The sequence below is a fragment of the Coccinella septempunctata genome, chromosome 7 (genome assembly GCF_907165205.1).
Source record: "Coccinella septempunctata chromosome 7, icCocSept1.1, whole genome shotgun sequence".
Taxonomy (NCBI): domain Eukaryota; kingdom Metazoa; phylum Arthropoda; class Insecta; order Coleoptera; family Coccinellidae; genus Coccinella; species Coccinella septempunctata.
Window position 1 is genome coordinate 9504434 of NC_058195.1, and position 26092 is coordinate 9530525.

Sequence of the window (26092 nt, forward strand, 5' to 3'; positions counted from 1 at the left end):
ATAATCCACCGTCAGTCCCCTTCAGTCATTCTTTTCTGGAAAGAAATCGTCAAGACATTCCTTCGTTAGGGGATGTTAGGATGCAGAGCTCGTTTGCCTTGCAGAATTATGGACTATCCACCAATCGAGTACCACAATATGGTTCCAACTTTCAAAACACTTTCGGAGTACAAAACATGAACATACCGAGCGAAATGACTTACCAAAATTATCCAAAAAATGACAACGAAGAACAAACGAGCCAAAGGGAAAACAAAACATTCATGATTTCCAAATTCCTGAACTCCTTCGATGATGGATCGAAAAACCAAGAGTAGTTTAAGTTCATAAAACATTTCAATAACACTAGTTTTGTTTCTTTTTCATGTTGTTGTTGTGTGTGTTCATTTAATGTTGTATAAGTTTCAAATAAAACTTCCGTTTTCAAATTGCATCTCAACTTTATTATTTGTGTGTAAAAACTGAACAAAATATTTTACAAAACAAGTCAGGTTAGAGGTGATTGAATCAACCCATATTCTTCTTCAACTTGTCGTAAGAAGTCAAGGGGAACAGTTTCTCCCACTCTGCGTAGCGTTTTTCGAACAGTTTTTCCGCTACCGTCAGTTTGTTCCCAATTTCTAAGTATCTCTGGGTTTTCATGTTGAATGGCTCCCATTTTGCGTTGTCCAGTTTATCGTTGGTTTCGGGGATCGGTTTTCTGGAAAAGTCAGAAAATCAATCAAATTGTGAGTTTATGATAGGTAAACAACCCCAGATTCAGATCAGAGTATTCGGGGGTTGCTATTTATGTATTGACAAAAGGAAAGATTAGCAATCTATGTAATTTCATCAAAAATGTCAACAAATGACACTTTGATTACTTATTTCCGAACGAAAAGTACAAAATTTTAAAAGACAAGTATTTTTCGTCCGCAGACACTTTTCGTCCGCTGTCGTCACTAGGATACAGCACGGTACGATAGCTGCGATTGAGCCATTTTCGTGAATTTGCGATTTAATGAAACAAGAGCCTGTGATAATAAAAGTCATTTGCCGTTGAGTAAGGCGTTATCAGTCTTTGAGCCTGTTGGGCCTGCTGGCTAAGGATATCCTACGCTTCAGCTGTCAATTTGCAGACTCGAATATTATAGACAGTTTTCCGTCCTTGGCCCATAAAGAACTCTTAGGTTTTGCATAAGTGTATCAATTGATTCAGTCAAGGCTTACCCCGTTCTTGCAAAATTAGCCCACATGGTGGTCATTTTCTCAACAGTCGGTGTCTCGGTGTCACTCTCCCCAAACTTGGGAAAGTTGGCAGACACGTAAAATAAGTAGATTAAATCATCGTGATGAACCACACCTGAAAACAAATGTCAATGGTCTGATTTACTTAAAATCATCGGTAGTTACCATATGGTACAGTTCCATTGCTGTCAGGTAAGTAATAGTGACTGTATCTTCCTTTGTAGTTGAACTTATAGTAGTAAACGGGTTGGGTGTTTTTCTCAGCGAGAAGCTTGACTCCCCTGTTAACCCCAAAGCCTGACAATGCATCAGCATAAAGCTGGAATCAAGAAAATGTTATGTTTGGAAGATTAAAATTATTTTAAAGATTCACCTGGGTCATATGGGACAAAGTAGCATTATCAAATTTCTTGTCTCCAAAATAGAATGACCTGAGAGCTTTGCTTATGGTCTTGGAATGATCAGTGTCTCTTTCGTACATGAATACTACTGGTGCATTCTTCTCCCAATGTTCGTCTAGTTGCTTTAGCAGGTCGGCATTCTTATAGATATCTGAAATGAGTTATGAGGATATTCTGAACTGAATCACTGAAAGATTTCACTCACCTACTGCTCTCCCTGCAAACTCATCAGAAGTCAATCCTGTCAGTATTGGGACTTTCTCAAACTTGCCTTCTCGTACCATATTCACTGGATGCTCTACCAAGAACCTTTCCTGTCCGAAATCTTCTTCAATCACTGGCTTCCAAGTAAGCAAAGGTTCGTTACCGAATTCCTGTTAGAATGATTCAATTATATGAGCGACTCAATAGCTTAAATAGAGTACCAGAAGTAATGAGTATAGAAGGATACTCTTCGATTTGGTTGGACTATCTTTTATGGTATTTGAAGAAGAAAATAAGCCCAGGTTCAATGATGGAACGATACTTATAAAGTCAACCATTTTTGGGTGGAGATTCTATCGAGAAAAATCCTTCACCATGAAGTTATCGCTAGTACCTAATTGAACCAAGTGCCTTCAGACAATGAAAATACTCACAGCCAGTTTGGATTGTGAATCTCCCAGCTCATTGGCGGTCTTTCCCTTCAAACATTTTATGATATTGGCCGAATTATCATCTGGACATCCCACTGCCTTAGCAAGTTTCTTCGCCATGTTCATTTGGTTGTGTTCGATAGGCCATTGACCCAAAGGAGAACCACTGCTTATGATAACCTTGTGGAACAGTCCTTTGGACATGGGTGACATCAAGTGCAAGGCAGCGCTGATAGCGCCTGCGTTGTACCCATACAATGTTACTGAATTAGAATCTCCCCCGAAAGCTTCAATATTTTCCTTGAGCCATTTCAAAGCAAGAACTTGGTCCTTCAAGCCATTGTTACCTGGGGCTTCTTTATCTCCGGTGCTTAAGAAACCTGTAAAGTTGAAATATGTAGGAATTGAACAAACGCTTCATCTAGACCTATACCTAGTGCTCCCAAACGATAATTGAAGGTAACCAACAACACTTCTTGGTCCAAAAGATACTCTGGGCCAGCTCTGTTACTCCTGCCGGACAAACTGCTGAATTCTCCGGCGTGGATGTAAACAATGACTGGTAATTTTGGTTGTTCTGTTCCTTTTGGAAGCTGCAATCAAAATGGTGTTTTTGGTAAGAGTGAAGGCATCCAATTTTTCATAACTTACTTTAGTGGTGTATATATTAAGTAGGAGACAGTTCTCTGAAATTGGATCTACAGTGTTTTGAGGACACGCTGCTCCATCTTCAGATGCATTGAACACTCCCTCGTGCTTAGCCACTGGTACTGCAGGCTGAATATCAATGAAGGAATCAATAACAAATAATTTATTTTTGAATTCGCGAATGAAATTTTTTTTGCGGTTTGCGTCACCTTGTTTTCGAAAAGAATCCCACGTAAATATTTAGCATGACATGTTTTAAATTCAAGATATGTTGTTTTCAGTCAAGATAACAGTATTACTCAATTTTTTACCATACCATTCAAAATGTAAGTCCTAGCGAAAAAATTTTATCTAAATCGACTAGTTGGAAGAATGCAATTAACAAATGTGATAATTTTCACTGGGACAATTGTTATTTACCATGTGAACCTTCGAACAACTTTTTCATATCCAACTATACCAGATTCATCGAAAAAATTCCGAAGTGTTTAGAAATGAAAGAAAAATGTACTTAGCTATTCAAAAAAGGTTTCTTGTGAGTCAATACTCGAGGATCTATTCTCACCTTGAATCGTAGCTCATTTATTGGGGGTTGAGCGTAAGGTATACCCTTAAATGAGAATATTTGTTTTCCTAATCTGGTAGTCATCAGTGTTCCTTGGTATTGTCCTAATGGCGATGACACAATAGGTGTCATCCCGTTGTTTATGACCGTCTTAACATCTGGCCTGGCAAGGGCCAGCCCGATGCAAACAAGTAAGAAAACTTGTCGTATCATGCTGAAAATAAATATAATATGCATTAGAACAACTAGGCAGAAAAAGGATATAAAAAAGAAAAAATAATTAAAAAGTTTAAAATAGAAACACCCAGAAGAGCTCAGGCATGAGATATAGAAGCTAGAAATTGATTAAAAATTCAAAGAAACACAACAAAAAATTAACATAATTTTCAAGAATCACTCAGAAACTGGTCCTTTCAGTAAAATACTAAAAACAAGTGCAATAGTATTTTACTTCAACTTTAAAAATTAGTACTCACTTGTAAAATTGCAGTTCACATATCAAAGCCGAGTCTTCCTAACTACTAAAGTAATAAATTATCATGCCCTTTATATAAGGTAAGTCACAATCGACTCAAGTGGCTTAGGAACCATGTGATTAACAATTTGCATAATCTAAATAAACAATACCGAAACAGCACTCAAAAACAGGACGGAAGACTAGCATTATTGGCCGCAAAAAGAGCGGCAAATTCATCCAAAGAAATATTTAATAGCCTTGGACTAATCTAGAATTTCTCGAGTTTCTTTAGTCTTGAAATCGGATAATTCTGGAATGGAAAGTTTGGTATTTTAATTCAATCAAATGTTTTAAATTGAAAAATTACCTAAGGTCATTATTAATGTTGCGCTTGGAATTGGAGTGAGTGTGGTGTCTGGACTTTTCCATTCGTTGAATGGACATTATGAATGGAATAAAATAGATAAATTATATTTTTCTAAGGTAGAATTATTGTATTTTCTGGAGATCATTCTCCTTCAAAAGTGGCTAGGAAAAGTTCTCAGTGAGTTGAATGAATATTCTCCGAAAGAATATGACCACATTCCTCAGCATTATCCGACTCATTCAGATCATGATGTTGTAAAGATTCGCAATATTCCCAAAAACACAAAGTTATAAAAAACGAAATCATCAGTTCTTCTTGATATCATCACAAAAATACAGCATATAATTTCTTTGCTTTAGTCAACTGGAGCTCTGAATTTTTCCAGAAAACTCTCAATCATCGTAGGTATTCAATTTTTGATCACAATAGGAATAACCTCTCATTAAAATGACCTATCATCTGATTTACCACTCAATAAAAAAAAACGTTGCTCTTAAAAATTTAATAACATTTTTCTAATACAGAAAATTCATCAATATGCTATGTTCTCCACTTTGTCATACTGAGAAAGTGGAAATAGTTTTTCCCATTCAGCGTAACGATTTTCATAGAGTTTCTCTTTCGGCTTCAGTGTTTCCCCTATATCCAAATACTTCTGAGTCTTGGAATTGTAAGGTTCCCATTCAGCAAAATCCACCCTTCCGCAAGTCTCAGGGATTGGTTTTCTGAAATCAGGAATTAAAGAGAGTTAAAATGCACCTTATTGAAATCAAATTCTCTAACCCTGTTCTCGCAAAGTTACTCCACAATGTGGTCATTTTCATGACAGTCTGGAAGTCTTTATCAGTTTTCTCGAATTTCGGGAACAAGGCAGAAATGTAGAAGAGATAAATCAGGTCGTCGTGGTGAACGGCTCCTGAAAATTTCAACATCAATCATCGAATTCGTTGGTTCTTTTCTTCACTTACCATAAGTAACTGTGTTGTTGGTTCCTGGTAAGTAATAGTGACTGTATCTTCCTTTGTAACTGAATCTGTAGTAGTAGACGGGTTGTGTGTTTTTCTCTGCCAGTAGTTTAACGGCTCTATTAACTGCGAATCCACTCTGGGCTTCATTGTATAACTGAAAATTAATTTTATAATACACACCAAGAAAAACACGCGTTCTACAATGAACTAGTCAGGATTCAAACAAACTTCTCTAGGGAACCAATTCCAGATCTATCGGAATTATTGATTTAAAGCGCATACAAGTTTCTGACTTATTGTCTTATCATCGGTGCAGCATTCTGATGTGTACTGGATTTCATCAAGAATAGGTCCACGAGGACAATCATTTTCATTACTTTATTTTTTCAATAATCTCACCTCAGATAACTGCACTTGGGTAGAATTGTCAATTTTCTTGTCAGCGAAATAGAATGACCTTAGACCTTTACTGATAGTTTTCGAGCGATCTGTATATCTTTCGTACAAGAAAAATACTGGGGCATATTTTTCCCACTCATCGTTCAATTTCTTCAAAGTATCAGGATTCTGGAGCGTATCTAGAAAATATTTATCGTTTCATTGCTGATATTTCATAAGAAAGGAAATTTGTGGAATATTCAACTTTGAAATCGTATTACCAATGGATTTGTGGCCAAACTCCTCAGCAGTTATACCCGCCATCACTGGAACATTCTGGAATTTGCCTTCTTGGACGAGTTTGATAGGGTGGTCTGTTAAGAATCTTTCCTGGCCAAAGTCCTTTTCGATCACTGGCTTATAAAGTAGTACAGGTTCATAACCGACCTCCTGAAGAACACAACACATCGTAAACAAAGAATCCTATAGAAATAATTTTTCATGAAGTTCAACACTCACAAATAGGGGCAACAGGGAATCTCCCAATTCCTTAGCAGATTTTTCCTTGAGGCATTTCACTATATTGGCCGTTGTATCATCTGGACATTTTAAAATCTTGGCTAACCTCTTGGCAACATCCAATTGGTTGTATCCTAATGCGAAATTTCCCAGGCTGGAGGAACTGCTTATGACGGCTTTATGGAAGAGTCCCTTGGACATTGGAGACACCAAATGGAGACTGACGCTCATAGCACCGGCACTATAACCGAAGATAGTGACAGAATTGGGATCACCACCAAAGGCTTCTATATTTTCCTTCACCCATTTCATTGCCACGACTTGGTCCTTCAAACCATTGTTTCCAATGGCTTCCTTGTCGCCGGTACTCAAGAAACCTGTGAAGTCGGACACTGTGAAGTATTCTGATAGATATTTACCAACAACAAGACCTACCAAGAGCTCCTAGCCTATAATTCAGAGTGACCAAAACGATCTCTTGGTTCATGAAATATTGAGGCCCACCCCAGTTGCTTCTACTACTGACACCGTAGAAACCACCAGCATGGAAATGAATTATTACAGGTCTCTTTGGATTCTCTTTCCCATCAGGTAACTAAAATGATTTGTTTTTCAGTTAATGAGATGGGTTTCGTAAATTTATTTTACCTTAGTTGTGTAAACATTTAGGAAGAGGCAATCTTCAGATATTGGGTCTTCTAGGTTCGGTTGGGGACAAGCAGGTCCATCCTTTGTAGCGTCGTATAAGCCTTCGTATTTTTTGATAGGAACAGGGGGCTACAAGACATTAGAATGATAATTGGGGGTACAATTTTTATTATGGATGCTTTACCTGGAATCGTAAATTCTTCACTGGAGGTTCAGCATATCTTATACCTCTAAACGAAAAAATCGGTTTTCCAAATGAGTTTTCTAAGAGGGCCCCTTGAAATTTGCCAAAGGGAGCAGCGACTGTTGGGGAGGATTGTTTAGTATCTTGGGAAGGTACAGAGTGCCCACTGGCAAAGAATGTGAGTAATAATATCGGGAAAAACATCCTGAAAATAAAGAATAATAGTGAAAATTCTGTCAAATTTACAAGGATCGTTGAGTCCTTCCTCCTGTTAATAACTCTCGAAAGTCAGTAGGAAGAGGGGTAAGATCCTGCTTCAATAGAAAACTATTTTCATTCACTAAATGATATTTTTAAAGCTTCTCACTGCTAACGAATTTGTCATGGAAAAAACTTCTATACTTATGATTAAAAATTATATACCTGCTTGAGATAAATCTACCTCAATTTCAGTTAAGTACTATTGATAGATAGTATTCCCTCAACTCAACTTATTCTTCGATAGTTCATTATTTTTTCAAAACTTTTTAGAGAACAAAAGAGGCACTGCTACTCCAAAAACAAATTGAAGGGCTATAAAACCAAAAAATCACAGATCAAATAATCTGGTCTTGTATTTGGAACGAACGAAGAAGTCCATCTGAAGATGAATCAATGAAGTTCGTATAGGGAGCCCCAAGTAAAATCAAAAGCATTCAAAAAAATCTATACAGTCCACTATTTTGTAAAATTCGTATCGTGTACTCACTTGGAACATAAGCACCTCACACAGTCAACTCCCATGAAGGTACTACGAGTTCTTGATCTTGAATCCCCTTTAAATACTTTATTTATCAACACAGGACAAAAGTGCGATGTTTTGAATAACCAATCGGCTAACAATAAATTATTGCTTTTCTGGGAATAATCCACGGGAATTCTCGGCGATAACTTGCATGAAACTTTTTTTTATGCAAATCGTATTTTTGGTTTGGTCTATTTGTTTACTCACCTCTTCCATGATCTCAAGCAACGCTTCAGACAATAAAAATGATCATATGCAGCTTCATGATATGAATAATGAGTGGCAGTAATTTCTTTGAAAACCAGGTGCCTCTTATACAGTGTGGATAGTAGGTGTAAAAGGCTGTTATTCTGCATAAGAACTGGAATTTCAGATGACTCTAGTCAAGGCCATCTCATATATCACAGGGATCACCCATTTAAAAAAAACTGGTCTGGTATTGAAGAAATTCCTTTTCAGGGTTAGACGCACTTCATAAGCGGGGAAAAATAGGAAGTTTCAAGAGTTGGAGTTTTTTGATCCGATCTGGATACATATTCAAGTGCTCAAGGGCGATAATAGGGTTTGAGAACTGATATTCATTTGATTTAGAGGGTTTATTCGAAAAAATCTTTCTCATATTCCCACCATTTCTTCTTTAGATGAAATCATCGAATACGAAGCTTGGTTCAATGTTAATTCATTTCTTTTTACTGCAAGAATTATTTGTTCTTGAATTGAGTAGTATTTCGTTCAAACTTTTTTTCCTATTGTGAAATAGCAAAAATTCGAAGACTCCGCTACTGAGCTAACACATAAATAACTTACGCTTTTATCAGGTCAATAATTTCCACATTATCATTTCACTGAACTTGGGAAAATCCACTATATTTGTCTAATAAATAAGTCGATAAGTGTTCCCCAGAAAAAAAGTTCTCAGTATCTTTGACCATTGCTATGCGTTACACGAATTTTGATCCTCAGATACCAAAAACCTGAACAGAAGGAAGAAAACTTAGGAAAACTCTTAGAAAACGTAACATTTTTCAAAATGCAATAATTGTAAGTGTAAAAAATACCAAATATCAAGGTTTGGTATGTGCTAAACAATAAGCTTTCTATTAGATTCGATTTTGACCAATGAATTCTTGGGGATTCCCTGAACCAATAGTTCCAACCAAAGAGAACAAATAATGGTGAAATAGTAGTGATATACCTACCTGTCATGAATAAAATTACAGAAGAATTCAGTGTTTCAACGTAGAAAATTGTTTGAAGCGCTATCCGAATCTTGGTGAATCTGGTGTTTGGTTAACATATAGGATATTACTTAACTTTCTCAATTATATGGATTTAAAAATTGAAAACTGCATTATGTATCTGAGTACCTACTAGCCCACCAATATTCTCTTCTATCAAAGACAAGACATTTTCAGTGGCTACACCTAGTATACTTTAAATTCTTAGAAAATGAAACTGCCTATATAACATGAAACATGAAACTCTTTTTGAATTCCACACAATTTCACTCATTCTTGTCAAAGTACTCATATAGTATTCATTTATCTGCATTATCTTCATTATGAAACTGCGATACTTAATATCTCAATTTTGTTTTCAACGTGAATTATGAAAATAAGATAAGAAAACTCATTACTTCACACTGAATAATCTCTGATATTATTTATTCATACTTTTTCATGCATTTTCCGGTATTCCTCAGATCACAATAAAATTTTTATGACCTGAGCCAGTTTTGAATCAACAACTCTTTGGAAGTGACTCATGTAATAAGCTATATTGCTTGTTTTTCACAAATTCATACAGGGTGGCCCAACTAAAATATATTATATAATTTCTATAAGGTTTTGTAAATCAAAATTACTAATTCCGAACACAGGTTTTTTTTTATGAAGTAACATATAATTTGAACCTGATGAAAGAAGAGATAGTTTTGTGAACTTCAACAGGTGTTTCTCTAATGAAATACACCATCTGTCGGCTAAGGCAGAAATCATTTCTCCAGGTTGCAAATAGCTCATTTTGCCCCACTGGCTAATAATAAAAAATATCTCAAACTTAGCTATATAATTATTCTTCAGAAAAATTATAGATACATATTTCTTACAACTTATATCTGGAGATGAAAACTAATATTGAAATTATAGAATTGACTTGAATAGCTGAATTACATCTGGATGAGCTCCTCAATTCCCCCTTTTTCCTAACGAAAAACTCCCCAATCAACTCTAGAATAACGCCATTGGTCCAACCAAAACCACTCTGCACCTCGTATTCTCCCCCACTACCAGCTTCTCCAGGAAATTCCGAGTTATATTTTTCGTACATGACCATGGAGTTATCAAAAAGTGCTTGATTAACATCTATCCAACGTTCGGCCAACCGTCTTGCATAGTGTTTGGCCGTTGCATCTCCAGATCTATGCAGTCCAAGTATTATCAAAGACTGCAAGGGGGGCCAGGCATTAGGGAGGTCCCATTGCTCCCCTGTTTCGTACAAAGACGTCGGTATACCACCATCGTACATGAAGACATTGTGCTTTATGAGGTATTTGATCGCTTTTTTGCCGAGGGGTTGAGAAATATTCCTGTCTGGAAACATATTCACCCACAATGGTGCGAAATTGCTTGGGTAGAAGTTCTTATTTTGTTTCAAGGTAGCTTTGTTGAAATCGTACCAGATTCCGTCCTCCTCATTGTACAAAAGCTGGTGCAAGTCCTTCCTCCAGGCCTCGTGAACACTGGCCCATCGTTTTTTTTTGTTGTCATCGCCGACTATCCCGAAAAACTCGCTTATTATGTGGAAAGACTCAACCAAGAAAGCATTGAGATCCACTGGGATTATGCTAGAGACCATCATATCCGACAAAGTCCTCCTGCCGGTCATCCAACGTGAGCTGAAGTCCCAGCCACTCTCAGCGCCTGATTTCAGTTCCCTGTAACATTTTTCTCTGAGACTGAGTTGCTTGAGGCCGCTGCAGGTGTGGTAGTCTTCGCTGTATGATTCAGGTCTTGGTGTTGAACTGCCTACATTGTATCTTGCCAGAGTGTATCTTGTATTGTTAACATGGAAGGTGACAGATTTTTTTTCCAGCCAAAATTTCAGCTCTTTCTCCATGAGTGGGAGGTTTTTCTTCAACCAAGTGGTATCTTTGGTAACCTTGAAGTACTCGTTTACCATCATGAGGAGAAGGGGCGGTTGAGATCTATTCAAATAGTAAATTCTACCACCATTCGGGACAAAACCATAATTGTCCACCAACCATAAGAAATTTTCCAACATACCCTTTACTGTCCTCACCATATCACTGTTTAGAAGTCCTACCACAATCCAGTATGAATCCCAGTAGTAGAACTCTCTGAATCTTCCACCAGGGACAACAAATCCATATGGCACAGGTATAATACTGTATCTAGAGTTGAATTCTTTATGCAATATATGCCTCCTAATCCTTCTCCCAAGAAAAATCCATATTGGCATGAGGTCCTTGGCAAATCTCCTATATTTTGGCACTGTTATCCTGTCCAGAATTTCCGGATTTTCGTTGAAATCGTCCTCATGCCATATTTCCAATTCATCTTCCATCACAAAGTTGTTTTTGATAAATTCCTTCACGTCATTTTTCGTGATATTCTTTGTATTCTTGACAAGATTATTGAAATTCGTGTGAATTACTTTTTCGTCGTGTTTCATCATCATGTCAACGAAATGCTTGGAGTCCTTGAATGGTTTTAGTAATTGAACCACATGCAAAAGTTTTCCTTGGCAATAAATACGGCTTGAGCAAGAGGGCGTGCTGAAAATTGTGGGTTTGGGAAGGGAGCATACTATGAAAACTTGGAATAATGAAGTAATTCCTAGTTTCATTCCTTATCAAAATCAAAATGTAGTCTTTTGAGAGCATCATCTTGACGTGTGTCACCAAGTGAAAAGTTATATCTTTGATCTTTCTAGGTTTTAGATTGAAAAAATATTTTTGGAAATAAGAAGAAAAAAATGTAAATCTAGGTTTCCCTTACAATTGTGGAAAACATACAGGGTGTTGGATAAGCGCTTCAGGGGATGATTATGCAATGCATGAAAAAATAATAATGACAGTTTCCTACATTGGCGCACCTAGGATGAAGGGTAACTGGGATACGTACCCCCCAAGCGTTGAAAAGTCAACTGATTTTGACATGATAAAAACCTTCAAAAACACCTGCGGAAATACTTTCATCAAGCATGCAGCTATGAGCTATGTGTGCCCTCCACTGAACCTATATATGTGTGCCCTCCACAGAACCTATATGTGTGCCCCCCATAATATATCATATTATGGGTGCGCCACTGCTATGCTATAAACTTTTTCTTGCAAAAGCTTCGTCTTCCAAAAAAAATGGAGTATTTGAATTTTTCTTAGAAACCATTGAAATAAAATCAGTCTTTTAATTCTTAATCATTTGAACAAAAATTATGTTCATTCAGTGTATTTGTAAAAGCAAATACTGAGCTGACAAGCTGGCTATATCATTGAATAAATTTACTCACTTTTCCACAGCTTCTGTAGCCGTGATCGTCTAGTGGTTAGGACCCTACGTTGTGGCCGTAGTAACCCAGGTTCGAATCCTGGTCACGGCAATGTGAAAACATTGTCACGGTGAAGCAAATTTTTTGATTTTTTCAGCTATCATCCGAACCCAATGATGAATCATTTCATTTTTTCGTTGGAAAAGTATCCTTTCGGTTTTGGTTTTACCACTGATTTAAATGTTGGTTTATGTAGAGTTACTAAGAACTAAAGCCTAAAAAAGGGACCTATCAACGAGCATATAATTGGCCGGTGGCCAATTATATTGGTTCCTTTTTTGGCTATCAGTTCTTAGTAACGCTGTAAGAACCAACCTTTAATCGGGAAATCAAACAGCCCTAAATAAAATATAGTAGATCTCAAGGAGCTAGCATTGAGAGGAGAGTTCTTTGACAATATTTCTTATTGATTGGATGTTTCAGAGCAAAAATTTCACAAAAGCAATGCAGCACTGATCTTCTCAATGTTTCCTCTTATAAAATGTGTCGATAACCTCCAAAGCAACACCATTAGTCCAACCAAAGCCCACTTGAGCTATATATTCTCCTCCTCCCTCCACAGCTCCAGGTTCCTTACAATCGTATTTTTCGTACATATCACCACTAACCAGAAAACCTTTGATACAAGCTTCCACATATCTTTTACCGAAAGTAGTGGCCAGTTGCATAGCATCACTATCGCCAGAATTGTAAAGTCCGAAGATTATTATGGACTGAAGAGGTGCCCAGACGTGTGGAAAATCCCACTGTTCACCGGTGAGAAGAAGAGAGGCTGGAATGCCACCTTTGTATTGAAGCAGATCCTGCCGTTTGATGTAAGAAGCTGCAGCTCGACCAAGTTTGGCGTACTCAGGTTGGTCATAAATCTCAGCCCAAAGAGGTGTCAGATTGCTCGGCCAAAAGTACCTTCTGAATTTCGACTCGAAGTAATCGTAATCAAACCAAGCCCCATCTTTCTTGCTGTACATTATCTGATCGATGCCTTTTTTCCAGTAGTCGAACTTGTTCCTCCAGAATGTAGCGTTGGTTTCGTCGTTTAACATGCTGTAAAATTTACTCATCAACTTGAAGCTCTTGCAAAGGAACGAGTTAAGATCAACAGGTATCACCCTTTTGGCGTCGGAGTATGATACGTTAGCGTTACATCCCCCTTGTTCGTCAAATATCCATCTGGATGAAAAGTCCCATCCAGTTTCAACCGCCGATTTGAGATCCTGGTAGCATTTCAGTCTTTCGTTTTGCGTCTCGAATATTTCACAACTTTCGATGTCTTCAAAATATGATTCAGGGCGTGGTAACGTACATTCAGATATGTACCTGGCCAATGTATACACATGGACCCCTTTCCTTATTTTAACAGTTTTGTAATCAATCCAGTATCGAAGCTCAAGATCCAGATATTTTATGTTTTTCTTCAGCCACAGTATATCTTTACTAGCTTCCACATACTCCCCAGCTATCATCGTTGTTACCGGTGGTTGGGATCTGCTCAAATAATAGATTCTAGATCCGTTTGGAACAAAACCATATTTGGCAATTATAGTCAAGAAATTCTCCAGCATTCCCTTAACTGTATTCACCATTTCACTTATCAACAAACCCTTCACAATCCAGTAAGAATCCCAATAATATAATTCCTTAAACCTTCCACCAGGTATGATAAATCCATTTGGGATAGGTACGAAAGAATACCTTTCGGGATATTGAAAGACCTCGGGCTTAACCTTTCTTCCTAACTTATGCCAGATGGTCATCAGACTGGCCGTGAAGTTCCTCACTATCATATCCTCGATTTTACGCAGAATTCTTGGTGTTGGAGTGTAGTCATTACCAATCCAAGTTTCAAGCTCGTCTCCATCGTTGAAATTCTCCGTTATGAACTTCTTGATATTGTATTTGCTGGGATTCTGTTCGTTTTCTTCCATGAAATTGTCCCAATTTTCCAACACTTCTTCTGGCGAGTGCAACATCTTCATATCGACGAAAGTTTTGGAATCCGCGAAGATTTTCGACATTTGGATCAGGTGGAGAAGTGGACCCGTACAGAAAATGCTGTTGTTGCATCTTAAAGTAAGACAATCTGCCCTTGGCATAGCAGCCAAGATGGCCACAGCCTTCAGTAGGATCGATATGTTCATCCTTGACGAATACGAAAAATTTTGTAGCGTTTTCGATTACTCGTTCAGTCTTTTTTTGAATCCATGCGATTTTATCACCACGAAATTTCGATTTTGAGATGATCCATCAATTTGATAAACATTTTGTGTCAACTTGTTCATGTCATTTCCAAATTTCATGTCTTCCTTTTGTAGTCTAAATTTTTGTTCTAAAATGTATAATTTCGCGTTTTTTGTTTGTGTGTTCTGCTCATTGCTTAAATTATCAGACCAGTCGCCGTATTATCAATGCGACGATCCCATATTTTGCTCTGGAAAGGTTCTCCACACTGTACAGTCCCTTAGGATTTTTCGTCATTCCAAAACGTTCGTTGATCTGAAGATGGCCAATACGCCAGATGTTATTTTGCAGAATTTCGACATATTCATGTTTAAGAACGCGCATAAACCTAGCGCAGCCAGTGTCAGAAAATTCTTGAGAGAAAATTTCGCTGATGGTGACGAACTGGAGTCATGGGTGCCTGCTGATTTTAGAAGTAACCCTAGCTGGTTGCAGAGGATAAAAGATACTAGGATAAGAAAATTTGCTTATGATTTGTTGCAAGTTATACCTAAAATAACGAGACGAGTAAGACAAAACGTCCTAGACCATCCCATTCATTACTCTTTCATAGCTGTACCAAATGGTTTTGTGGTACCTGGAGGAATAAACAAGGAGTCTTATTATTTAGATAGCTATTGGATTATAAAAGGCTTGCTGGTGAACGATATGACGAGTACTGTCAAAGGTATGCTGAACAATTTCATACTGATGGAGAAGAAGTACGGTTACATACCAAGAGGAACAAGAATATATTATTGTAACAATTGGCAACCTCCTGTTTTGAGTCTTCTGGTTGATCTCTACATGAAACGTACCAATGATATATATTGGTTGCAAGAGAATATCGATGTGTTAGATCACGAGCTTAGGCACTGGCTCAATTACAGATGTTTCGAGCTGACCAGAAATGGTAAAGTCTACACTTTAGCCAGGTATACCAACAGTAACCCAAACCCAAGACCTGACAAATATTTCCTGGATTACAACTACTGCTCCATCTTTAACACGACGGAAGAAGTCAAGACTTGCTATACCAACATAAAAGCCCCTGGTGGTTCTGGATGGTACTATCCACAAAGGTACATATTCGATGAGAATTGTAGTACAAATGCAAGTGTTGCTTACACCTATCCCAGGAGGGTATTGCCAGTGGATCTAAACGTTTATCTGTGCAAAAGTTAGTTGGAGCGATTTAAATGTATCCTTCACTTCTAAGCTGATTATTCTAGCTTAAACTCACCTTTTATAGGTTTCCAGGTCATGTCTCAATTTTATGAAAAAATTAACGACCACCAAAACTCTACATTCTATAGAAACAAATACGAACACTGGGTGAGAAGCATACAGAAGATTCTTTATTCACCAAGTGATGGTATATGGTTCGACTATGACATTGGACAACACAAGAGACGACCCTATTGTTATCCAACAAATTTTGCACCTCTTTGGGCAGAAATCTTCGATACAAGATTGGCCCCAAAGATGGGTAAGAAAGCTCTGGGTAGGTATTCCTTGTGTGGAGTATTTCGTTTACATCACGACTGTCTTTAAAGATGGCTGTGTTGACACGTTGGCTATTCTGTCAAACCCGAATGACATTTTAGGTTAGGTTACTATGAATTCTAGGTTACTTCAAGAAGATGAACATGATGCCCTTCAGGGGTAGTTCAGAGGGTGAACCGCTGCCAGGACACGATTTGATGAAGATGTTCATGCCGTTTAAGCACATGGTAGCGCTGGCTCTGTACAATTCCGGCGATGCGGAAGCTAAAGATTACGCCAGGGAGTTTATGAGACGGTGGCTGATCCAAAGCATAGATTGCGAGTGTTGCAAGTACGACATTTATGATGATGTCGATTTGAGAAGTACGGAATTCAGATGGGGATGCGGATGGGTTGTTGTGTGCTCATTAGATCTCATCGACACTTTTTTCATACAATCGAATTTGCAGGTTCCCACTGAATAATTTCAACAAAATCGGTTTTTATTTTATATTTATTTGTGTGTTCAGTTATAACATCTGTTATGTGTGAATTTCAAGTATTGACTGTCTTGCAATGGATGAAATGGAGTAGCAATAAAACTTGAAAATTAATTTACATTCAACAAACTTTTTATTATGCTTTGAACATGATTTCAAAGGAAAGTATTGAAATTTGTGTCGTCAATATCAAATGGAAATCAACTGACAAATACTTTGACTAAAAAAATAACTTATTTGAAATAAACATAGAATAAACTTATATACATAACAACTTGAATACTTGAATATACTTTAACGGTGAAGCAATCTTCATTTGGGTAAAATAATTCTCCTTTAAGCTCATCTGAATATTGTAATGGATCACTTTTCCCAAAATGTAAGCATATTTAAAAAATACCAAAATTATTCTACCCAATTGGTAATATAATAAAATTCAACCACATATCGGTTATCGATTAAGGCTCTACTTATCAGTCTCTTTAACATTACTCACAGCATTGTTGACAATCGAATTAACGAGTTTATTCTGGCCTGACTTATCTAACGTACTATTCTGCGCCGATTTCTCCGCTGGCTCCTCCCCTTGCTGGTTATTGGCCGCACCTTGGCTGGAGGTGTGGCTTGCATGACTGCTTGACCTCGAATGACCACCTACTGACGTTTGGATTAATGGTGTTGGCGGGCTTTTGGAACCTTGAGGTGTTGTTCCTATGAACAAAGGAGTTTTTGAAAAAAATACTTTGGAATAATGGAATTATTCACCTGTTTGAATCTGCATGTGATATTTGTAAATATTTTCAGTTGACTCAACCACGCCCTGAGTGAGATTGAGGCTCCTTCCTTTAACCCCAGTCTCTTTAGGTTTCGGCGACCACCAATTTACGAAAGTACCTACGACTGGAACATGCCTCAAAATACCATCTTGCCAAAGTAATTCTTCGTTTTCTTTTTGGAGATCCAAGGTGGCTGTTTCAATTCCTAGTCGAATAAAATTCTGGTACAGATGCCATAAACGGAATTACCAAACTTCTATTACCTTTTTTCACAATTTCAGCCATCGAGTCCAAAACCCTTGAATTTTCCTCGACAGACTGTCCAACTTTTATCACCAAATTCAAGAGATCTTCGACATCCGACTGTGGCGTCAACATTCCGAACCTTATGCACATCAAACCGTCAGCCCCTTCACCCAATGAAAAAGCCGAATCTGTTGTTCTGAGCGCTTCTACCAAAGCTATGTTTAAGTTGTTCAGTTCGTTCTTGGCTTGATCTGTCAAAAGTTGCTCCCAACCTTCTGGGGCGTACCTCACCCCACCCAAACCTAGAAGAAGCAATTTTCGTCACAAAGAAACACTTTATATGCAGCTACTGACCAGCCCATTCCGGAAGCTCAACGATGTTCAAAACTGGAGACTGCTCGACTAAATGAATGAACGTTTCTTTGTGCTGAATGGTAGCTTTTAAAATGACTAGCTGCTGTTCCAAGCACTGGATGAATGAACCTATTTCTTCTGTGGTCGGTTGTTTACCAGTTGAATTTTCGAACGGACAAAACCGCAGCACAACGCCTATGTTTTCCAGCTCGCAAATTTCCAGAGGAATCTGCAATATTTTACTGCAATCAACCCAAATAACATCTTCGAAATTCAGAAGTGTCACCTTAACCCAATCTGAACTAGACTAACCTAACCTAATCTAACCTATTCTGATATCAACAAACCTGAGGGGCATCCTGATGTAAAATTTGACCTAACCAAGAATTCAGTTTGTCATAGTAAGGAGGCACTTTGGTGAACATCTCACCCTCTGTCCAATCAGGGGTAAATTGGAAGACTACACAAGTAGCTGTAGATTCCAAGAGAACCTATAAAGTGGACGATAAATGAAAGAGATCACATTGTAATTTTTTTTTAAATCTTACTGGTATAGATGTGGGCCTGGTTAATAACTCTGAAATCGTGTAATTCCCTGCCTCACCCCCAGGTCGAGGGCTCTGTAAATCAAAATCTTCATGAAGGGCGTGACTACATAGGTGGGTATTTTTTGACAAAAGGTTCATAGGTTATATTCGGCATAATGATAGTTATACCTTATACCTAACCTAACTCTGTCATCTTTGGATGAAGGTAAATTAGTGAAATGAAGTTGTAAATGTGTTTATTCCAAATAATATGGATTGATGATAATTTAAATTTATACTTTTGCCCTTTTTTTACTTTGAATTTTTAAAAAGCTCATAACTCCCCAAATTTTATTTGAAAGTTAAACCACACCTGTAATTTCATAGTTTTGAGCTGAGCATGAAATTTTATACATTTCAAAGAAAAAAATAATTATTGACTCGTTCACGAATTTCCTACGATGTTTTCTGAATATTTCAAGATATTCCAAGTAAACTGTAGAAAATGAAGATTGACACTGTCTGTGTCACTCACCAATATCCTGATATTTCTAAAAACGTTCAGTGCCATCCATAAATTCTCGCTAGCTATAAAATTATCCCTAATCTTGGATTGTACACCTTCTTGTCCCAATCTTTGGAGGCAGGCCCACAACGGTAAAGATATTATTCTCCTACCTTGATGGTCCGTATTCAAACCAGCCAATAGAGGCAGCGTACTCTCCCTATTGGCACCTACTTGTTTTGTCCTGTTTGTTACTGGACTATCTTTCACTCGATACAATGTCTGAATTTTGGTTAAGAAATAAAATCGATAGCGGTTTAAAATTTCATTTGGAATCATAAAAAGGATACAACCATCGGAATTCCGGGTATTCCAAACCAACTGCCGAAGGTCAATGTATAACTATCTGCTATTGGTTGCATCTACAATTGAAAATTTTCAAAAAATCTTTTGGTTTCAAACTGATTGCAGGAAAAACTCAAATTCCTCACCTGGTTACTTTTATTGGATAAATTAGGCAGGAAGAACGTTGCCAAACTATGTCCACGCAAATGCAACCATATGTCGTGAGCTTTACAAAGTTCCTGGATCCTGGATATATTATCTACATGTCCCGTTATGAAAGTTCCAGCCTCAGCCATGACAATTAAGGGTGTTTTACCAGTAGCAACATCTTCCTGAAGCAATTTTTGTAATGCTGCCACATCCATAGTATACTGCGACCCTACAGGTGTACACATTAGCTGTTTAATCATGATACGATTTGAAGTATTTACCGAAAAGAGTGTTGACTGGAACAGGTCTTACACAGGCTAAAGGTAATCCTAATTGTCTACATAAGTGTTGTACAACTCCGAGGGGACTAGAAACACTGCTATAGATCATCGGGAGCGAATTGGTGAGGGCTAAGGCGCCATCTTCCAGATATCTGGGGTACTTATAATGTAACATCATTTTTGTAACTCGTACAAGGCCTTCTAATTGATCTTCATGGTAAAACGTCGAGGAATCCAAAAATCTACAGAAGCTCAGATTATTAGCTGAGGTGTTTCACTAACATAAATTAAATGAAAAAGCCATTGGAATCCTGGCTAAACTCACCCACACAAATGACTTATCCAACGTGTGGTATCTGTTGTAAACCTAGTACTTAATTTCTGTAAAATGCCTCGTTCTAAACCTCCACAATAGGCGGCTAAGCTGTGACAAACTATAACTAACTTAGTAACTACGTCCAATGATGGGAATTGAAGTGGCTCCCCATCTTCATCGACACTCATAAGACCATATATTATATCCATGATTTCTTCTACACTTTTCCGGTCCAGTCCAAGAAAAACTGTAGGCTGACTATAAGCACTTTCTGGTATTGGAACTCCTTCAGCAATTTGCTCAAGCCTACTTACAATTTCCGAGGCTTCAATAGCGATTTCGCCGATATTATTCTGCTGAAAAGTTTAGAATATGAATTTCTTTTCCAATTCATATTTCTCAATTAGAATTCTTACTTCTTTTTCTGGTGACATGCTAGTTATCTTAGTATTTTTCAAACCATTACTCAAAATTTTATCTTTAGGTGACGGAGGCGAAGCCATCGTGGCAGGTAAATATACAAATACAATATAAATAGAACCTCAAAGAGTTATTGCGTTACATGTGGTGTGGGTTTTCCTTTTTCCACATATAGGAAAAGAGGGAGACAGGACACCTTATCCAGTCTTGGATTAGCTTTAGCTGCAGTGCCAACTGTCAAAACAGCTGATGTAAACTCAACTTTAGCTACTGCATATTAGAGAGAAAACATTTCCTGTATAAACTCGAAGTTATTAAAGTATTTGCGAAAATTAATTTTGAAAAGGATATTCTCGAGTGGGATTCTTCGAAAATCATCAGATTCATGAGTATTATTGTTTCAAATCATCAGCTGACCTGTCTCAATTGGCCGTTCAGTTATAACAAGAATAATGCTCGAAAGCAAACCAAATTTGGAAATTGGAAAATATGTTTTTTTTGAAAAGTTCAAAATTTTTATTTCACGAAACCTGCACCAGGGCATTCTTGGTTGCTGGCTTCTTTTGGAGATGTTTCCATTAGAGGGCGCCACCATACTCTAACTTCGATTATAATTGAGATTAGATATGGATATTGAATAGTTTAATGTGTTAACGTGAATAAAGTATTATTATATTATATTTATGATTATTGAAATGAATAAAAATTGAGTCAAGTTACTAAAAACCTTATGTGCCTCTCATAATGATTATTAACAACAATCCGATATGGTCTAGTGGCTAGGATACCTGGCTTTCACCCAGGAGGCTCGGGTTCGATTCCCGGTATCGGAAAATCTTTTGTTGTCTGCAGTTGCATCAAGAAGAGACTTTTTGTTTCGTGCCATATGCGAAGTAATGGCAATTTTTTTAATTCAACACAGAGAGATTAATGTGCACTGCTGGTGATTACTTTGATTAAAAATTAATAAGATAATAATAAAGATACTGTTTTACTATTAGGGTACAAACATGCAGTCAGTATTTTGATCATTTACTGTAACTCCTTTCAAAAGAATATTGAAAAGATAGAATGGTGGCAGCCATCATTTTCGCAAATCTGAAATTTTCATTTTGAATATTGTCAACTGAGGAACAGAATATGATTATGTATCTATAATATAGGAATACATCAATAAAATTTTTTGTCGTGATCTGGCACAAATATTTTTTCTTTAAATTCGCGATATCTACGAATACACTACCACTGTTTTCTGTCATTATACTTAGAGGTTTTTTATACTTCATACTAGTGAAATTGTGAAAGCAGGAATATGGAAGTTCCTGCAAAAAATGAAGGAAAAAGGTAGGTACTGGAAATGTGTCAAATTATTTTTTCATCTCGGCAAAAGCGGCGGCATGCGTAAATTAGGAATAAAATTAAAAAACATTATAATCCATCTTCAAAATCTTATTACGAATTCATACAGCTCTCGCAGTGGAGCAAAGAATGAAAGGAATAAAAAAGTCACTAGACAAGAAGAAAATGTGAAGTACATTAAAAATTAATTAATACCCGGGATGAGACTCAGATTTTTACATCTCCGGCAGTTGATTCGTCTTCCCTAAGATATTGCCAGACTCGTTTCTACATGAGAAACTCGAATTACGAACTGGGGGTTGGTTTGTGTTTTTTTGTCCGCTTTTTCTGCCTAATGAAGTTTTCTAAATTAGAAGTGGAACGAGCATTGAGGCGCTGGGCATCTGCATTTTCAACTTCGAATCGCTACAGAAATTTCTGTACTGATTCTTTTCTAAGTTTCTTGATGACGTCGACTCTCATCACTTGCGTGGATAAACACACACAAAGTGATATCTATGAGTGATAATTTTATACATTGGAAATCAAACGTTGAACTCATTCATAACACAATTTCATTATTCTCAAAATTTCTATTCACCAAGAAAAAAATGTTTTTTTTTTATCCAAGTCTTTAACCTGCCAACTGCCCCTCAATCGATAGCAGATATTTGAAATTAGAGCTCCAGCTCTACGCGTCACAAATTTTTGAAGTGAAAAACTGTAGGTATTTACGACATTCCTTCCTTGTTTGAGCTAGACTCAAGATGTGCTATAAAGAGTGTTCCATCATGAATATACGAGGATATATTGAAAAATTATTAGCTTACTATAAAACCAAACAAAATTTCGATGTCAAAATATTTATAATACTCAATATATTCTCCTCTCAATTGGATACATTTATTACAGCGATCCTGCAACGTCTCTAGACGATTCAAAAAAAAAATAATTCTTCTTGCTCTGCAAACCAGACCTCCACAGCTTTTATTACCTCCTCGTTGGAAGAAAATTTACTACCTTTTAAACTTTTTTTCAGTTGTGGAAAGAGATGATAGTCGGATGGGGCAAAATCTGGCGAATAAGGGGGGTGTTCTAGTAATTCAAACCCTAAATCACGAATTTTTTGCATGGCAACATGATATCTGTGTGCAGTCCTGCATAAACAAAACACCTTTGGATAGCTTTCCGAGTTTTTTCTCTCTAATTTTTCCCGTAGAGTGGTCAGTAATATCGAATAGTAATCTTCGGTTATTGTTCTACCTTAACCATAAAAATCAGTCATGATTACTCCATGGCAATCCCAAATTACTGAAGCAAGAACTTTTCCAGCAGATTTTTGGACACTAAACTTCTTGGATCTTGGAAAACCAGAGTGTTGCCATTCCATCGATTGTTGCTTTGTTTCTGGATCGTATTTAATGTACCCAAGTCTCATCCATAGCAACAATTCGGTTTAAGAAGATACATCGTTTTTAAATCGAACACAGATCGAACGCTATTCTTCTACCCTTGCACGCTTTTGGTCAACATTCAAACATTTGGGGATCCATTTTGCAGCAATTTTTCTCATGTCCAAATTGACGTGAACTACATATATGAAGAAAGCGTTCCTATGAAATATTCAGTGCTTCAGATATCCGTTTTATCCCAATTCGACGGCCTGATAAAATAATGTCAGGAACTGCATCTATATTTCCGGGAACTGACACAGAAGCTGTCCTTCCCGATCTGTCATCATCTTCAATGGAAAATTTACCTCTTTTGAAGCTTGCAGTCCAATTTTTTACGGTCGCATGCGAAGGACATTGATCACCAAGGTTATTAAGCATAACTTCGTAAATCTGCTTACCTCTTAACCCTTTTAAATACTTGATGATGGCTCGATACTCCAATTTCTCGATTTTCATAATTTCGGACATCTTCTTTCTTTTATTTCATTGCGTAACTCTGGTTTACTTTTTTGACCTCAAACTTCACATTGACACTTTTAATAAGTTATTGTTCGTTGCTATGGTAACGAAATATATTTATGTAAGGAACTGGTCTAGGCTAACTAGATATCAATACATCCTCGTACAAGCCAGAAACAACTCAGAGTAGAGTTAGTGGGTGCTCTTAATGAAATAGCAAAAAATATTTCTCTTTTAGAAATGTGCAATACATGTGATTAATATTTACATTATTGTAATGTGTTCACTCTCGAGATTTAACGAGTTAATTAGTTTTCCAAACCAGTCCTTCAGATTTATGATTTCTATACTCGGTTGCCTTTCTCAGAAAAACTGTTTTATGAAGGTGAAGGAGTTGGAAAAGCTCAGTACCTCGTTTCTGCCTAATGCCGCTTTACCCACTCCTATTTCTAAATGGAAAATCTGCACCGTTCTGAGATATCGAATGAACAGAAAAAACTGAGCGAAATATAAGCTTAAGACGAATATCTCTTGTGTTTCCGTTTGAAAATGGGGATTAGATTCGGGACATAAAAATCTGGGAGCGAAAAACGACTTGCTCATTAATGTTATCCTTATTCCAATTATATAAAGTCGGTAAGGAAATCTGAATATATTTTCCTCGGAAAGTCCACATTGGAAATTTCATCAGAGAGTGCTTTTTCTTAATTAAAGTAATTATAAAATGGAACTTCAATCAACAAGATATAGACGCAGGATGGAAATGGCGATAAACAAAGATAAGAAGGAACACATCGCCTCTAGAAAATCCCAGTCAGTCTTAAAGCGACCTTATATAGCTGGCAATTCACTCTTTAATTTATTCATTCATTTTGCCTTGAGATTTAGTAGGTCCTTAATCGTTTTCTGCAAATATGGCCGAAAGAGAAATTTCGCGGGAATCTTAGGCAACGCGTCTTTCAAACAACCTAACGCCGCCATTGTAGGAGGAGTGTTCCATTAGGAGCCCGATTTTTCGAGCAGTAATATTGGTTTTTCGACATTTGAAATATCATGAGATATTGTCATTGTGCCTCTTCTCCAAGAAAAAAAATGGGGAGGGCACTGCCGTTGAGTTAGGAAACTTGCCCAAATTGAAAACTAGGTATACTCCATTCACTTTTATTTTAGCAGTCGGTTGGCCATGAAAATTTTACACATTTCACTCTGTATAGTACGAAAATGTTGGGTTATGACGCTTGTCAAAACATTTTTGGGTTTTAAATCAACGCTATGTTGCCCGTTCCACGTAAAAGTTTCTGTTATTACGTATTTTATCACAATGTCGAATGTCTTCGGAAAATATGTGACGAACATAATTGAAGTTTATACAAACTGATTGAAGGCATATCAAATCCAGTTATTTGCATGGAAAATACAAGAGATCAGTAAAATATCATAATATATGCACTAGCTCGAGGAGAGTTAATGTTCGTGATCTTCTTTGGCTAAAGTTTTAATACGTTACATCAGTTGTAGATTTCAAAAATATTAACCCGAAGATGAAATGCATATGATGCAGTCTTTGAGAATGGGTATCTCTCAAAGGTATTAACAGATAATTACAAGAATGTTAAATTCTTCAACAAAAATCATCTTGCATCAATATAAGTAAAAGGAATTAAAGGAAATTTCAAGTCAAGATGAACTTCACCTTTGAACAAAAATTTCACATGAATAAACAACTAACAGGACAACTGGCGCGTATTTGTGGCTGTTCATCTGAATACATTGATATAATAATTAGGTATTTATTGGTACCTTAAGACATTTACAATGTATAGGACAAGTCAAATGAAAAATAGAAAAATCAATTTTCTAGAACTTATTCTACGATGACATTCATCGAAAATCCTGTATTAAACTTTTCGCATTAATTCACTCAAACATATTATAAAATTCTCAAATACCACCACTTTTTTGGCTCTCCCAATAGAAGGAAATTCTTTGTCATCCTCTTCATTCACAATCTTTCTGATTGTGGAAATATTCAGCTGAAATATAAGTCGTTTAGATTCAGATGAAACATTATATAAATTCTCCTACATTAAATGTGCTACCGTCTGACTATTGTAGATTTTAGAATATCAGGGTATCACTATTTGAATGAGCGCACCTGAATTCTAAATAGCACTTCCTAAAACCCTGTCTCTTTTTTCAATCATCTTTCGTCATTTTTGTAATAAAAATTGATCTTAGTTGTGGCAACGGCGTTTTGTCATAAACGATATTAAATGAGTGCTAACCTTACTTCGTTCTAGTAACAAAAACTTGAGAAAATTATTTCATGGCCAACCGACAGCTAAAATAAATGTGAATGAAGTATATGT

The 26092-nt window shown here is 36.9% G+C and overlaps 5 protein-coding genes and 2 non-coding genes across 8 annotated transcripts; 3 read left to right on the top strand and 4 right to left on the bottom strand.

The window, feature by feature from the left end:
* Positions 1-420: 420 nt before the first annotated feature.
* Positions 421-8152, bottom strand: LOC123316758. Its single transcript, XM_044902974.1, has 19 exons — positions 7989-8152; positions 6998-7202; positions 6814-6942; positions 6601-6760; positions 6166-6542; positions 5928-6096; positions 5668-5846; positions 5269-5422; positions 5084-5216; positions 4834-5025; positions 3477-3690; positions 2915-3040; positions 2697-2856; positions 2267-2643; positions 1834-2002; positions 1601-1779; positions 1393-1546; positions 1210-1342; positions 421-700 (listed from the first exon to the last, which is right to left on the bottom strand). The coding sequence occupies exons 1-19, from the start codon at positions 8135-8137 to the stop codon at positions 508-510; spliced, it is 3552 nt and encodes a 1183-aa protein (XP_044758909.1). The 5' UTR covers positions 8138-8152; the 3' UTR covers positions 421-507.
* A 1703-nt stretch (positions 8153-9855) lies between these two features.
* LOC123317559 (trehalase-like) lies at positions 9856-11710 on the bottom strand. Its single transcript, XM_044904145.1, has one exon. The coding sequence runs from the start codon at positions 11646-11648 to the stop codon at positions 9885-9887; it is 1764 nt and encodes a 587-aa protein (XP_044760080.1). The 5' UTR covers positions 11649-11710; the 3' UTR covers positions 9856-9884.
* A 619-nt stretch (positions 11711-12329) lies between these two features.
* Trnah-gug lies at positions 12330-12401 on the top strand. Its single transcript has one exon. It is a non-coding gene; the product is annotated as a tRNA-His (tRNA).
* Positions 12402-12709: 308 nt separating this feature from the next.
* LOC123317561 (trehalase-like) lies at positions 12710-14617 on the bottom strand. Its single transcript, XM_044904147.1, has one exon. It carries the CDS (start codon positions 14486-14488, stop codon positions 12812-12814), a length of 1677 nt encoding a protein of 558 aa, XP_044760082.1. The 5' UTR covers positions 14489-14617; the 3' UTR covers positions 12710-12811.
* A 10-nt stretch (positions 14618-14627) lies between these two features.
* On the top strand, positions 14628-16666 carry LOC123317560 (trehalase-like). Its single transcript, XM_044904146.1, has 3 exons — positions 14628-15747; positions 15820-16071; positions 16197-16666. Exons 1-3 carry the CDS (start codon positions 14628-14630, stop codon positions 16535-16537), a joined length of 1713 nt encoding a protein of 570 aa, XP_044760081.1. The 3' UTR covers positions 16538-16666.
* LOC123317558 (pyridoxal-dependent decarboxylase domain-containing protein 1) lies at positions 16549-20570 on the bottom strand. Of its 2 annotated transcripts, none has more exons than XM_044904144.1 (12): positions 20469-20570; positions 20062-20405; positions 19737-19978; positions 19452-19684; positions 19311-19382; positions 18991-19242; positions 18477-18548; positions 18276-18419; positions 17929-18157; positions 17592-17876; positions 17318-17533; positions 16549-17263 (listed from the first exon to the last, which is right to left on the bottom strand). In XM_044904144.1, the coding sequence occupies exons 1-12, from the start codon at positions 20553-20555 to the stop codon at positions 17019-17021; spliced, it is 2421 nt and encodes an 806-aa protein (XP_044760079.1). In that variant the 5' UTR covers positions 20556-20570; the 3' UTR covers positions 16549-17018. The 2 variants fall into 2 exon arrangements, with proteins under 2 accessions (XP_044760079.1, XP_044760078.1); XM_044904143.1 differs by having other exon boundaries at positions 20062-20408.
* Positions 20571-21233: 663 nt separating this feature from the next.
* On the top strand, positions 21234-21305 carry Trnae-uuc. The gene has a single exon. It is a non-coding gene; the product is annotated as a tRNA-Glu (tRNA).
* Positions 21306-26092: the final 4787 nt, after the last annotated feature.